Source organism: Saccoglossus kowalevskii, chromosome 17 (genome assembly GCF_978046115.1).
Source record: "Saccoglossus kowalevskii chromosome 17, keSacKowa6.1, whole genome shotgun sequence".
Classification (NCBI taxonomy): Eukaryota; Metazoa; Hemichordata; class Enteropneusta; family Harrimaniidae; genus Saccoglossus; species Saccoglossus kowalevskii.
The window spans coordinates 2,392,658-2,405,610 of NC_140657.1; the positions used below are offsets into that span (position 1 = coordinate 2,392,658).

At 35.1% G+C, this 12,953-nt stretch overlaps 1 protein-coding gene across 3 annotated transcripts in view; it reads left to right on the forward strand.

The window, feature by feature from the left end:
- LOC102807030 (carnitine O-acetyltransferase-like) overlaps positions 1-12,953 on the forward strand; it is a 67,996-nt gene that overhangs the window by 40,237 nt on the left and 14,806 nt on the right. For all 3 annotated transcript variants that reach the window (XM_085492084.1, XM_085492085.1, XM_085492086.1), the window contains 3 exons: positions 114-214; positions 705-827; positions 1,494-1,616. In XM_085492084.1, the coding sequence (XP_085348210.1) occupies positions 114-214; positions 705-827; positions 1,494-1,616 (347 nt within the window). The remainder of the gene's footprint in view (positions 1-113; positions 215-704; positions 828-1,493; positions 1,617-12,953) is intronic.

Here is a 12,953-nt window from a genome sequence, read left to right on the forward strand (position 1 = left end):
TTGACACGAGGATGGGAATTGTTGCTTTAAAGAACTCTTTAATCAAGCTGACCAAGATGTATTCACTTTGAAATGTTGTCACTGGTTTCTAAGTACGCTGTGCTTCTTTACAGCTTATAGTTGGAAGAGATGGCAATTGTGGTCTGCAGTATGAACATGCACCCGCAGAGGGCCCTCCAATAATGGCGCTGATAAGTCATATTTTAGATTTTATGTAAGACAATTTACGTTCTTCTTTATTTACAAAATGTATGCAGCTATAATTACTGGAAATGTATTTAGTCAATTCATTGAAATATACAGTGAATTGTATCATGGCATGAATATTTTTATGTAAATTTATGTAATATTTATAAAACAATTGTCTAGGAAGACCCTATCTCTTCATTAAACCCATGTGTCTCTACAAGTTTCATTCAGTCATTGGGTGATTTACTGCCATGTACCAGTAAATGCATTGTGATTGATCTAGCTGTTTTCAACTGTCATTTAAAATTTATATTATATTTAAAATACATTCATGAAATTTACTGTAATAAAATAATATAAATAGTGTGCTGAGCTGTTAGACATTCATGTATCTTCAAACTTATTATCTTTTATGCAAACTCACTCTCCTTTCCTGATGCTAAAAAACCTACAATTTGAAAATTTGAAAAAATAATTAAATTTAATTTACGGTTTTCATCTATTCTAATTTACAGAAAGACGATAAATGAACCAATAAAACCATCCACAAACGTTTTGCCATTGCCTAAAGAACTTGTATTGAAACTTGATAATGATTTATTACAAGACATCAACATTGCCAAAGACAACTTAGATGTGTGAGTATTATGTTGTAATCCCTGTCTTAGTTATTATTTCACATCTAGCACTGAAAACAAATATATATGTTGAATTTATCGTTTCTTAAAAAGCCATTTCTGCATTTGTTACAAAATGTATCTGCACTCTTTTAAATGTCTAAATTTCTTCCTATTGACATAATATTTTTTTGCTGCTTTACATTTGACACAGAAGTACTGTAGGACATGAGAAAAATAAAATCTAGCACAAAATATTTTACAATTTTGCTATTATTCATTATTGAATTACTACAATTTCAGAAATATGTATAATAATTTGAATAAAATTTGAACATGTGGTGTAGGATGACTGGCGCTTCAACTCCTTTGAATTCCATAATTTTTCCTGCCAAAATTCACAATTTTTCTAATTTGTTTTCTTCATTTTTGACCAAAATGGACATAATTTCTAATGCCTACATTTTTGTGAAATTTTTGAAAACATTTTGGTTAGCTTACTATGTAGAAATTATGTCCATGTAGTACACAATCAGAATGAAATTGAAAAAAAAAATGTGCAAATTGTTGTACCAAAATGATGGCTTTCAAAAGATTAATCATGTCCTATGATTCCACGGTACAATCCCAGAGATTGTCACCTTGTTCCAGAAATTTAAAATTAACACCAATGTTTTAATTTTACAGATTGGTGAATGACGTAACCGTATGCTGCTTTCAGTTTAAACCATTTGGTAAGAACTTTCCAAAGAAGAACAGAATGAGTCCAGATGCTTTCATTCAGGTGGCACTTCAGCTGGCATACTATAAGTAGGTCATAGGTCATGTTGTGTTAGGTCATAGGTCATTTCATGAGTTGTTGTCTTAAGGACTTTTATAGCCGCGAACCTAATAAATTAATAATTTTTTAATTTATCCCTGTTCAAACAAAGTTTGAAAGGAGACTTATAATTAAGTCTCAGTCTGTTCATCGGTCTGTCCATCGGTCTGTCTGTCCATCTGTCCATCCATCCATCCATCCATCCATCCATCCATCCCATCCATCCGGAGTTGCATTTCAGAACTCTGTAAACCAAATCTGTTCATTCTTTGCAATTGCCTAGTACTTTATCTGGCACATATGCACATGCAGTGGCTTACTGATTAGTCCAAAGTTCGAAAACTGGGACTATTAATTTGGGTTCGGTCCGTCCGTATGCACGTACGTACATGTACGTCCGGAGCTATATCTAGGACACCCATTGACAGATTTCATTCAAACTTTACATGAAGACAACACATATGCTTTACATATGTGCATCAAGTTACTTTATGATTGGAGAAAAATGGCCGACTGGCAGACATTTTGGATGTAAAATTTGATATTTCTGATACCTAAACGTGTTAGCAGCAGTTTCTCAGAGATGACTGGGCAGATTTGGATCAAAGTTGGTATGATGATCATACATATTGGGTTGCAGATGCACATCATATTTTTTCCGTGATTCAAAGAAATATGGCCGACTGGCGGTCATCTTTTTTTTCATGGTACATATGCTACTTTCTCTTGAATGCAATGAACCTTTCTGTTTAAATTTTGTACAAAGATAGTATAGCAAGAGATACAACTACACCATCATTATTTTTGTGATTCGATTCAATATGGCTGAATGACGCCCAAATTTCATGTAAAAGTGCTAAATCATCATTTTTACATGTCCGGAGCTGTTTCTCACAGATGACTAGGCCGATTTGGATCAAAGTTGGTATAGTGATCATACATATTGGGTTATAGGTGCACGTCATATTTTTTCCATCATTCGAATAAATATGGTCGACTGGAGGCCATTTTGTTTTTCATGGTACCCATGCCTACTTTCTCATGAATGCAATAAACATTTCTGTTAAAATTTTGTACAAAGACAGTATACTAATAGATTAATCAACATGAACATTATTTTTGTAATTTTATTCAATATGACTGCCCAATGTCCAATTCTCGTGTGAAAAGCACTAAATCATAATTTTTTACAAATCCATCTCCTAGTAATGGTTTCAATCTAATCTCAATGACTTCATCAGCATCAAATTGATATGTCAGATCACAACATTTTGGACAGGTACTGGGTCATTAACAATGACTTGTTCAATCTAAGATGGCTTTAATACTGGCAGCAATTTTTTTTGTGTGTGTGTGAAAATGTGGTATCTAATGCATACTTTGTCAGTTTGTGTTAAAATTTGGTACAAACATTATTAGACTTATAATTCGGTCTCCGTCTGTGCGTCCGTGCGTCCGTGCGTCCGTCCAGAGTCATATCTCAGAATCCCTTGGACCGATTCCGTTTATTCTTTGCATGTGCCTAGTACTTTATGTGGGACATATGCACATGCAGTGGTTTAGCGATTCGATTCAAAATGGCCGACTGGCAGCCATCTTATTTTTTGAAAATGTTGTATTTTGGACATGCTTTGTCAGTTTTCATTCAAACTTGGTACATAGATTATACATGTTAGGATACATGTCCATGGCGATTTATTTCAGAATTGGATTAAAGATGGCCGACTGGCAGCCATCTTGGTTTTTAATAAATGTCGTATTTTGGACATGCTTTGTCAGTTTTCATTCAAATTTAGTACATAGATCATACATGTTAGGATACATGTCCCCGACCGTCCGTGAGTTCCTGAGTCTGTCCATCCGTGTGTCCGTCCGTCCGTGCGTCAGTATGTCCAGAGTCATATTTCAGAATCCTGTGGACCGATTCCGTTCATTCTTTGCATGTGTATAGTACCTTATGTGGGACATATGCACATGCAGTGGTTTAGCAATTTGATTCAAAATGGCCGACTGGCAGCCATCTTGTTTTTGACTCCCATGTGCGAAGCACAAAATGGGAGTCTTTGCAGTTAGTGTGTCTGTATGTGTGTATGTGTGTATGTGTGTATGTGTGTGTGTATGTGTGTCCGACTGTTCCACTGCTATCTCAAGAACCATACATCGGTTTTTGATGAAACTTGGTGCATAGATGCTCTGGGCCAATGCGCAGATTTGATTAGGTTTTGGTAAAAATCCATGCTCGTTAATTACCTAATTTGCATGATAATTAGCTAATTTTTAGCTGTTCTATGACTGTTCCACTGATATCTAAAGAACCACTCATTGGATTTTGATGAAACTTGGTACATAGATGCTCTGAACATATGCGCAGATTTGATTAATTTTTGGTAAAAATCCGTGCATATTAATTACCTAATTTACATGATAATTAGCTATTTTTTAGTGGTTCCATGACTGTTCCACTGATATCTAAACAACCACTCATTGGATTTTGATGAAACTTGGTACATAGATGCTTTGAACTAATGCTAGGTTTTGATTAGTTTTTGGTAATAATCCGTGGATACTAATTACCTAATTTGCATAATGATTAGTCAATTTTCGGTTTTTCCACTGATATCTCAAGTACTAATCATCACATTTCAAATGAAACTTGGTACATAGATGTCATACGACACTGCACAGACCTGATAGTTTTTATGGTAATATCAGTACATATTAATTACCTAATTTGCATAATTAATTAATTTTCAGCATTTGATATAAGTAGTTAGCATTACATTTCAATGAAACTTGGTACTTACATACTCAAGGACTATGCAGAGATTGATTGTTTTCGATAAATATTTGTGCATATTAATCACCTAATTTGCATAATTAGTTAATTTTCAGCTTTTCCATGGGTATCTCAAGTACTAATCATCGCATTTCAATGAAACTTGGTACATAGATCCTTTAGGACTATGCAGAGACCTGATTAGTTTTAGGGTAAATAATTGTGCATATTAATTACCTAATTTGCATAATTAATTTTCAGCTTTTCTACTGATATCTAAAGTACTAATCATTTACATTTCAATGAATCTAGAATTATGCAGACCCAATTAGTTTCCGGTAAATATTTGTGCATATTAATCACCTAATTTGCATAATTAACCAACTTTCACACTGATATCTCAGGTACTATACATCACATATCAATGAATGTACATGGATGCTGTAAGACAATAGACAGACCTGAATAATTGTGGGTTACAATCTGTACATATTAATTACCTAATTTGCATAATTAACCAATTTTAAGCTTTCACACTGATATCTAAAGTACCGTAAAAACTCCAAAATTTCGACCGGTTTTAAATAATTGGCGTTAGAAATGTGACATATTTTTAGAGTCGTGGCCGAGTTGTAACTCAAAATCTAAACAAAGTCATCAATCAGTGAGTATTATGACAAGCAAAACAAAACATCAAGACGCGCAGAAGAGGTCAGCACAAAACTAATAGGTCAAAAGACAAAGCTGTCTCGCACTACCTAGGAAAACTTGCGAATGTTCGAAGTACAGGTACCCATTGGACAAAAGATACATGGAAGTTTAGCAAACTATCTCCCCGACCCAGTGCAATGTATCCGGTTAGAATCAAAGCTCACGTGTCCCTTATTTGAGGGACCAAATTCTGCCGTAAATTCGCCCTTGGATTAAAAAATAAAATGGGATTTAAGAAAATAAAATGGGACTTTTAAGGTGTATTTTGGCGTCATTTTTCGGACATTTCAATCAATCCTGCCGGCTAAAATAGAGTCTAAGTTTTACCGTAGTCATTGACGTCTGTCTATTCAAGAGTACACGTGTATGATTTTTATCGTGACTAGCGTGAGCGGGTAAGCTTCCTTTCGAGAATGAGCTGTTATCACTGTGAACAATGTTAAATTATTCTTCAGATGACCAGTTTATTTTTTAAAAACAACTAATTTTTTTATTTAAAAAAAAATCATGCCGTTTTCGCATCAAAATCCAAGCCAAAATATCGTACTACAACATCAATCTCTTCGCATTGCGTTCAATAACATTAACATATTTAAATAAGCTATGGTAATTTGAACACGTTGGCATCATCCAGCTTTTTGATTGGTTAATTAGCGATTTGACCTATTTGACCTAAGAGAACATGGCGGATATCCTACAGCATCAAACGTTTATACGAGACCGGAATCATTCGCTTACGATGAAACTTAGTTGACTTTTATTTGTATTTCATAACCATTCAACAAATTTATTTTGTGTACTTTATTATAATCACTACTGAGTACAGTAATAATCAACAATTCAGAAACGCAGCATGCCGAGATTTTTGTGTTTGTTTTTATTTGAAACTTCGTTTATTTAGAATATATTTTCGTTACCAATAAAATAAAAATCTCTCAGTCAATCAGAAACCCGGATTCATGCCTTCGAGGAAGGTCCCGTTTGAACGCTCACATCGGTTTTTTTTTTCGTTTGGGGCAAAACTAAAACTGGTCGCAATTTTCGAATAAGAATGAGTCGGCAATTTTTAGTGGAGTCGAAAATTTGGAGGTAAATAAAACACCGAAACCCGGCAAATAAACAGGCGGTCGAATTTTTAGAGGGGTCGAAATTTTGGAGTTTTCACGGTACTAATTATTCCATTTCAATGAAACTTTGTACAAAGATGCTCTAGGACAATGTACAAACCTAATTAGTTTGGGGTAAAAATCTGTTCATATTAATTCCCTAATAAGCATAATAATTCATAATTTTTTGGTTCTAATCACATTTCAATTAAACTTGGAGACATAGATTTTCTGTTACATTGCGCAGACCTCATTAGTTTTACACTCAAATCTGGTCATATTAATTTTCTGATTTGCATAATTAGTTTTCAGCTAAGTAATTTCGAATTATATTTAATGTGTCTCCAATACTCTCGGCACATGGGAGTTCTTTCTAAGCTTTCTTTGATTTGAAAATGTTGTATTTTGGACATGCTTTGTCAGTTGTCATTCAAACTTGGTACATAGATTATACATGTTAGGATACATGTCCATGATGATTTATTTCGCAATTGGATCAAAGATGGTCGACTGACAGGCATCTTGTTTTTGTTTTTTTATATTCTGTCAGTTTTCATTCAAATTTGGCACATACATGTACTTCATACATGTTAGGATGCATGTCCATGATAATTTGTTTCAAAATCTGGTCAAGGATGGTCGATTGACAGCCATCTGACTTTTTGGCCTTACTACTATATTTCCACAATTTATGTACCATTTTCATTTGTATTTGGCACATACATCATACATATCAGTGTGTTTCATAATCAGATCAAAGATGGCCGAATAACAGCTGTTTTTATTTTTGGCCATATTACTACTACATGGAACACGTGTTTTGATGTAAATAAACAATCTGTTGTATACGCCACTTGGAACTCAAGTTTCAAGGACACTTTTGCGACAACCCCTCCGCTTTAATATGACGAGCACAAAGAGAACTTAACGGGGACTGTGTCATTTTCAATGACTTGTATATGTTAGGATACATGTCTATAACAATTTGTTTCATGATCTGATCGAAGATGGCCAACTGGCAGCCATTTTGTTTTCTGAAAATGCGCTATTTTATACATGCTTTGTCAGTTTTTGGTCAAATTTGGTACATACATTGTACATGTTATATTTCCATGACAATTTGATAGGTGGCCATCTTGCTTTTTGATTATACTACTGTATCTCCATGGCTTAGGGATCATTTTTATTTGGATACAAAAATGCATGAATAGCTTATTCTGTTAAATTTCTGACCATATATTTCAATTTTGAAAGAATAATTTAATGCATCTAATTTCTGTCGATACTAGACTAGCCATTATTCACTCACAATTACTATTCATGCTTTTGGTTCATATTACTTTATTTTTGGCATGAATAACTTTTTCCTCAATTCCAATGGGGACTATTTCATTAACAATGACTTGTTAAAAAGTGTAATTATCAATTAGGACACATGTCATCAACTTTACCCAGCACAAAATATATTTTTTACTAAGAACTCCATAATAAAGAATTTCTTGAAAAAAGGCCATCACCTCAACAAAAAAAGGAATAGCCTGCCATATCCTTTTTTTCCAATTAAAAAAAAATGTATTGTTAGATCAAAATATATAAAAAACAGGGACTTATGTTTTGACCTCCGTGCGTGCGTCCGTGCATGCGTTCGAACCTGTATCTTAGAAATGCCTGGACCAATCACAATCAAACTTCACACATATATCATACATGATATTATACATATGCATGTCAATTTGTTTCACGATCTGATTCAAGATGGCCGAATGGCTGTGTCACAGGGTGCTAGTTGGGTTGAGCTAAGATTTCAAATTGTACCAAACAAATGACACCCATAACACCCCTGTGAACTGGATTCTTTAATAATTCGAAACTTAAGGAAGTTGTATAATTTATATGCAACATAAACAACAAGTACACGCTACGCGAGTAAGGTGTAAACAACGAACTTTATTCCACACATCTAAAAGATGGGCAGGAAATGCCTGACCCATTACAAGGGGTAGTGGGGTACACGTTGTGTTGTTACACAAAAATATAACACTAGTAATTAATATACTGGCGATCGGACACAACTCTACCTACACACAGTTTCTTCAAAGTAGATGAAAACGGGTCTTTGTACTTTGTACTTTCCAGCGAGTCTCTGCTAACGGTGGCGACGACGGTAATTACAGAACGCAGTCAGAAGCACTGTAGTCGTAGAATACACGCTGCACACTCAGTCGAGCACGATACCAATCAATTACAGAGTTTATCTGTCTAATATTCGTAACTTGTAGAAGGAGAGTGGTCCGGGTGGATTCCGCAGTACACATCCGTAGCCAGCAACATAAATTAGAAGGCACATCCAGTTCAGAACCAAAATCGGGAATGTCATTCACTGGCGAGTTTCCCCACTCGTTAACTGCAGTAGGCCGGAATTGGCCAATAGAATTATCTTTATGATGCACATTCCGTAGATCACAATACATTAAATTGTATGACAATACACAGTGCATTGTTCTAACGTTACTTGCAAACGCGTGATTAGTAGACAAGTAAAAATTGGTATACTGCCAGCAACGGCGAAACGACGTCCTCCAGAATAGATCACAAACTCCCATGACGCAATATTATTCAATGGCTTACTGTGGTACCTACAAGATCGGACATCCACATTTGATCACATGAACGTTCAGATCGGGTTCTATCAAAGTCTGCTTCTCTAGTACTGACTAAAAGAAACATCTTGCCACTCTATATTTAACAATTATCTATCGCCAAAAACAACAATGCCTATCTATCGCCGTAAGACAAACACAAAACGCCACCATCACGACATACAACATAAACATGATTTAATGTTTGACATTCGTGACAGGCTGCCATTTTTGTGCTAAAAATCATCAAAATCAAGCATTTTTCGGCTGTTTACAGATGGATTTTGTTCAAAATTGGTATATACGTTAGAAATTATAGGACCTTGATGCACATCATTTTGTTGTTGAGATAAGATTCAAAATGGCCGACTGGCAGCCATTTTGTTTTAATGAATGTGGTTCTAGTGCCATATCTCTGACTTGCTTTGACTGATTATGTTCAAATTTTAAATATTCATTATAGATCATGTCATAGATATACAGATATATTGGTTTGACGATTCTATTAAAAATGGCTGAATGGTGGCCATTTTTGTGCTAAATAAATCATCAAAATCAAGCATTTCCCGGCTGTTTAGAGATGGATTTTGATCAAACCTTGTATATACATTGGACAATATAGGACCTTGATGCAAATAATTTTGTTTTTTTAGATTAGATTCAAAATGGCCGACTGGCGGCCATTTTGTTTTAATGAATGTGGTTCTTGTGCCATATGTCTGACACTCACTGATTATGTTCAAATTTTAAATATTCATTATACATCATGTCATAGATAGACAGATATATTGGTTTGACGATCCTATTCCAAATTTGCTGAATGGTCACCATTTTTGTGCTAAAAAATCATCAAATATCAAGCATTTCTGGCATTTATGGATGGATTTTGTTCAAACTTGGTACATACATTAGACATTACGGGTTCCTGATGCACATCATTTTATTTTTCAGATCAGATTCAAAATGGCTGTCTGGTGGCCATTTTGTTTTAATGAATGGGTTTCCAGACCCATATGTCTGACTTGTTTTGACTGATTATGTTCAAATTTTTAGCTTCGCTGTCGACTTTGTCGAGCGGAGCTTATCATATGAATGATTGTCCGTCGTCCGTGTCAATGTTTTACTTTTTCGACTACTTCTTGAAAACTACAAAACTACAAGCCTGAATGCTTTGATACTTGGTGTGGACCTCTCTCAGATTTGTTCATTTTGTAATGATATCTTTAATTCTCTAATTTTGGTGAATATTTCTGTCATTTTTGATAAAAAGTGATATTTTCGACTTCTTGTTGAAAACTGCAAGTCCGATTGTTTTTATATTACATATCGTACTCAACCGTGTTAGCGCCCATGCCCGGGCAAGCGCCCACCCCCTACTTTTTGGGGTCACATTCGGCAAAGCGCCCATCCCTTCAAAATGCAACTAATTTCAAACTTGGTCTTGAATAACGAATCTTGGTGATTGTTTTTATATGATACAGCGTGGATATCGACCGCTGTGAACATGTTGTGAATGCGTAGAACAAGGTAACCATGCGTAAACTATGCTTCGACAATAACTTGTTAATACAAGTAAAATGCGGTGAATATTTCATGCCATATTCAGTTTACCTCCCAAAAATGGCTAGTTACTAGTTTTTTGAAAAAACCATGTCGTTTATTTGCTGAAATCAATTCCAACAGATCGTACTTCAACATCGATAATTCACTTCTGCATTGCCTTACCGGAAAGTCTTCGGGAATTTCCGAATTCAGTACAGCACAGCATTCTGATTGGTTAATAACCAACTTGACCCATTAGGTCAAAGGACGCCGCTACAGGTGAAATCTGCAAATGCATCATGGCGGAAAGCGATTTTCATCGAGAGTTTGCGTACGATCCAACACCTTCATCAGTGGAGATAATATGACAATTTTGACTTCGACTGTGTTCCAACAGACTCAAATGTTTTTAAATTCGTAAATTCTGGTGGTACGTAATTAATATTGTAATAAAATGTGCATATTTTTGTGATCATTTCTGTTTCTTCATTGTGAAAATCAATGACGACTCAACTAATTTTGTAATTTGATTTTCCCTCAAAGACGTAATCTGTCCCTTGATGAATAAAATTTTTCATTTGCACTCTTTTTCGAGGGGGGTGCCCGGGTAAGCGCCCTCCCCTAAAAAATCATGATTTTCTGAGTTGAGGCTAATACGGTCGAGTACGGTATATAGGTACTACATGTGGACCTCTTTCAGATTTGTTAATTTCGTGGTGATATCTTCAATTATCTAATTTTGATGATTAATTTTGGTAAAAAGTGATATTTTTGAATTCTTGTTGAAAACAGCAAGTTCCATTGCTTTGATACTATACATATTGTTCATTTTCTAATGATATCTTCTGTTCTTTAATTAAAATGTGCATTGCTAACAGTGGAGCTATCTCAGCCGATAGGCTGCTTGTTAATATTCATTATACATCATGTCATAGATATACGGATATATTGGTTTGACGATCCTTTTGAAAGTGGCCATTTTTGTGCTAAAAAAATCCTCAAATATCAAGCATTTCTTGCATTTATGGATGGATTTTGTTCAAACTTATAACATACATTATAGACTGGGGGCCAATAACCGAAGCCATCCCCTCGCTTAGGGATTTTTGCACATCATGTTTTTTAGTTAGATAGGACCATCAGTTATCAAAATCTGTCTGTTTGCCATAATATTCATGGTGGGTGTGGGCGCCAGACTGTTTCCATGGCAACGTGGTGATGAAATATTGCAATTTTAGAAAACGTCGTATCTCTAAAACTAAGCAACATAAAAACACAAACTTAGTGTCTACAGGTACATAATTCTGATGACGCCCGATTGATTTCAACCATGACCTTGGTCATACAAGGTCACAAATAAATCAAAGAAAGATAGAAAAAAGCTGGATTTTGGTATAAAATTTGAGATTTTTTTCGAGCTATTTCGTTATTGTTCAAGAAAATATTACATATGCTTTATTCAATATTGTATTTATTATACTTCATCATTAAGGTCAAAAACATAGCTAGTGATCTATGTCAAACAAATCGTCATCTTCCTTCTCCAGCACCAAATCAACAAGTTCCATCGGGAGCATTTCATTTTCTGCTCATTTGTACTTCAATTTGTCTCCTTGTAGATGCCATCCATGACCATTTTCTGGCTTTGACAAGACTGGACATGCCATATCAGCTTGATTCCAGATGAGAGCCTGATATTGGACAGTAATTTGTTCTTTGGTGTATAACGTGTCATAAACATAGTGTATCGAAGCTTGTTGATATCTTTTACACCTGTCTTTGCTACATACATAAGGCATGTGAATGTCTCCAATTCATCAAATTCATCAAGCTTGTGAGACATGTCTTTACGCACAAATGAACTTATAGAATCACAGCCGGTGAAATGAAAGCAATGTATTGCATAGCTCATTGCCGATTGCCTGGACTGCTGAGCTAATGCCAACCAACCTTGGTTTGTCTGTAACACCAGTGCCATGATTAGTGGTATTCTGATATTCTGTGAAAACTTCATCAGCAAGAGGAAAACATCTGTATCAGGAGATCGGATGATGATGGCACTTGAATCTATGCAGTGTATCGCAATGTGACAGCAGTAGAGAATGATTCTGATGTTGGCTTCCTTCTGAAAAATAATATCAAGGCATTGTTTAGAATCAATAGAATATCAAATGTAAATAGGTAACGTTGGTGTAGTAGTGGCCTACTTGACTATATGTGCTTTAATAATGTATATAGATGCTAAGATGGTATTAGCATACTGGTATACTGGAATATATATTTGTTAAACTTTGATATATTAAATTATATATAGGTTGACCCACCTGAGCACAAGTTTGAAACCTCTTCTACCTCAGTTGTATGGCCATCTTTACTACTTAGACACCAACAGTTCTCTCCGAAGACGAGCATCACCTGCCTTCTTTTCAGCTTTATCGCATATTTGTCTTGCTTCCATTCTTGCAAAATCAGACAAATAAGTTGTGTTTTGTTACTGTTGTTTGGAACTATTTTACGTCACATGGTACTCTAGTGAGACGTTAATGTTTAAGG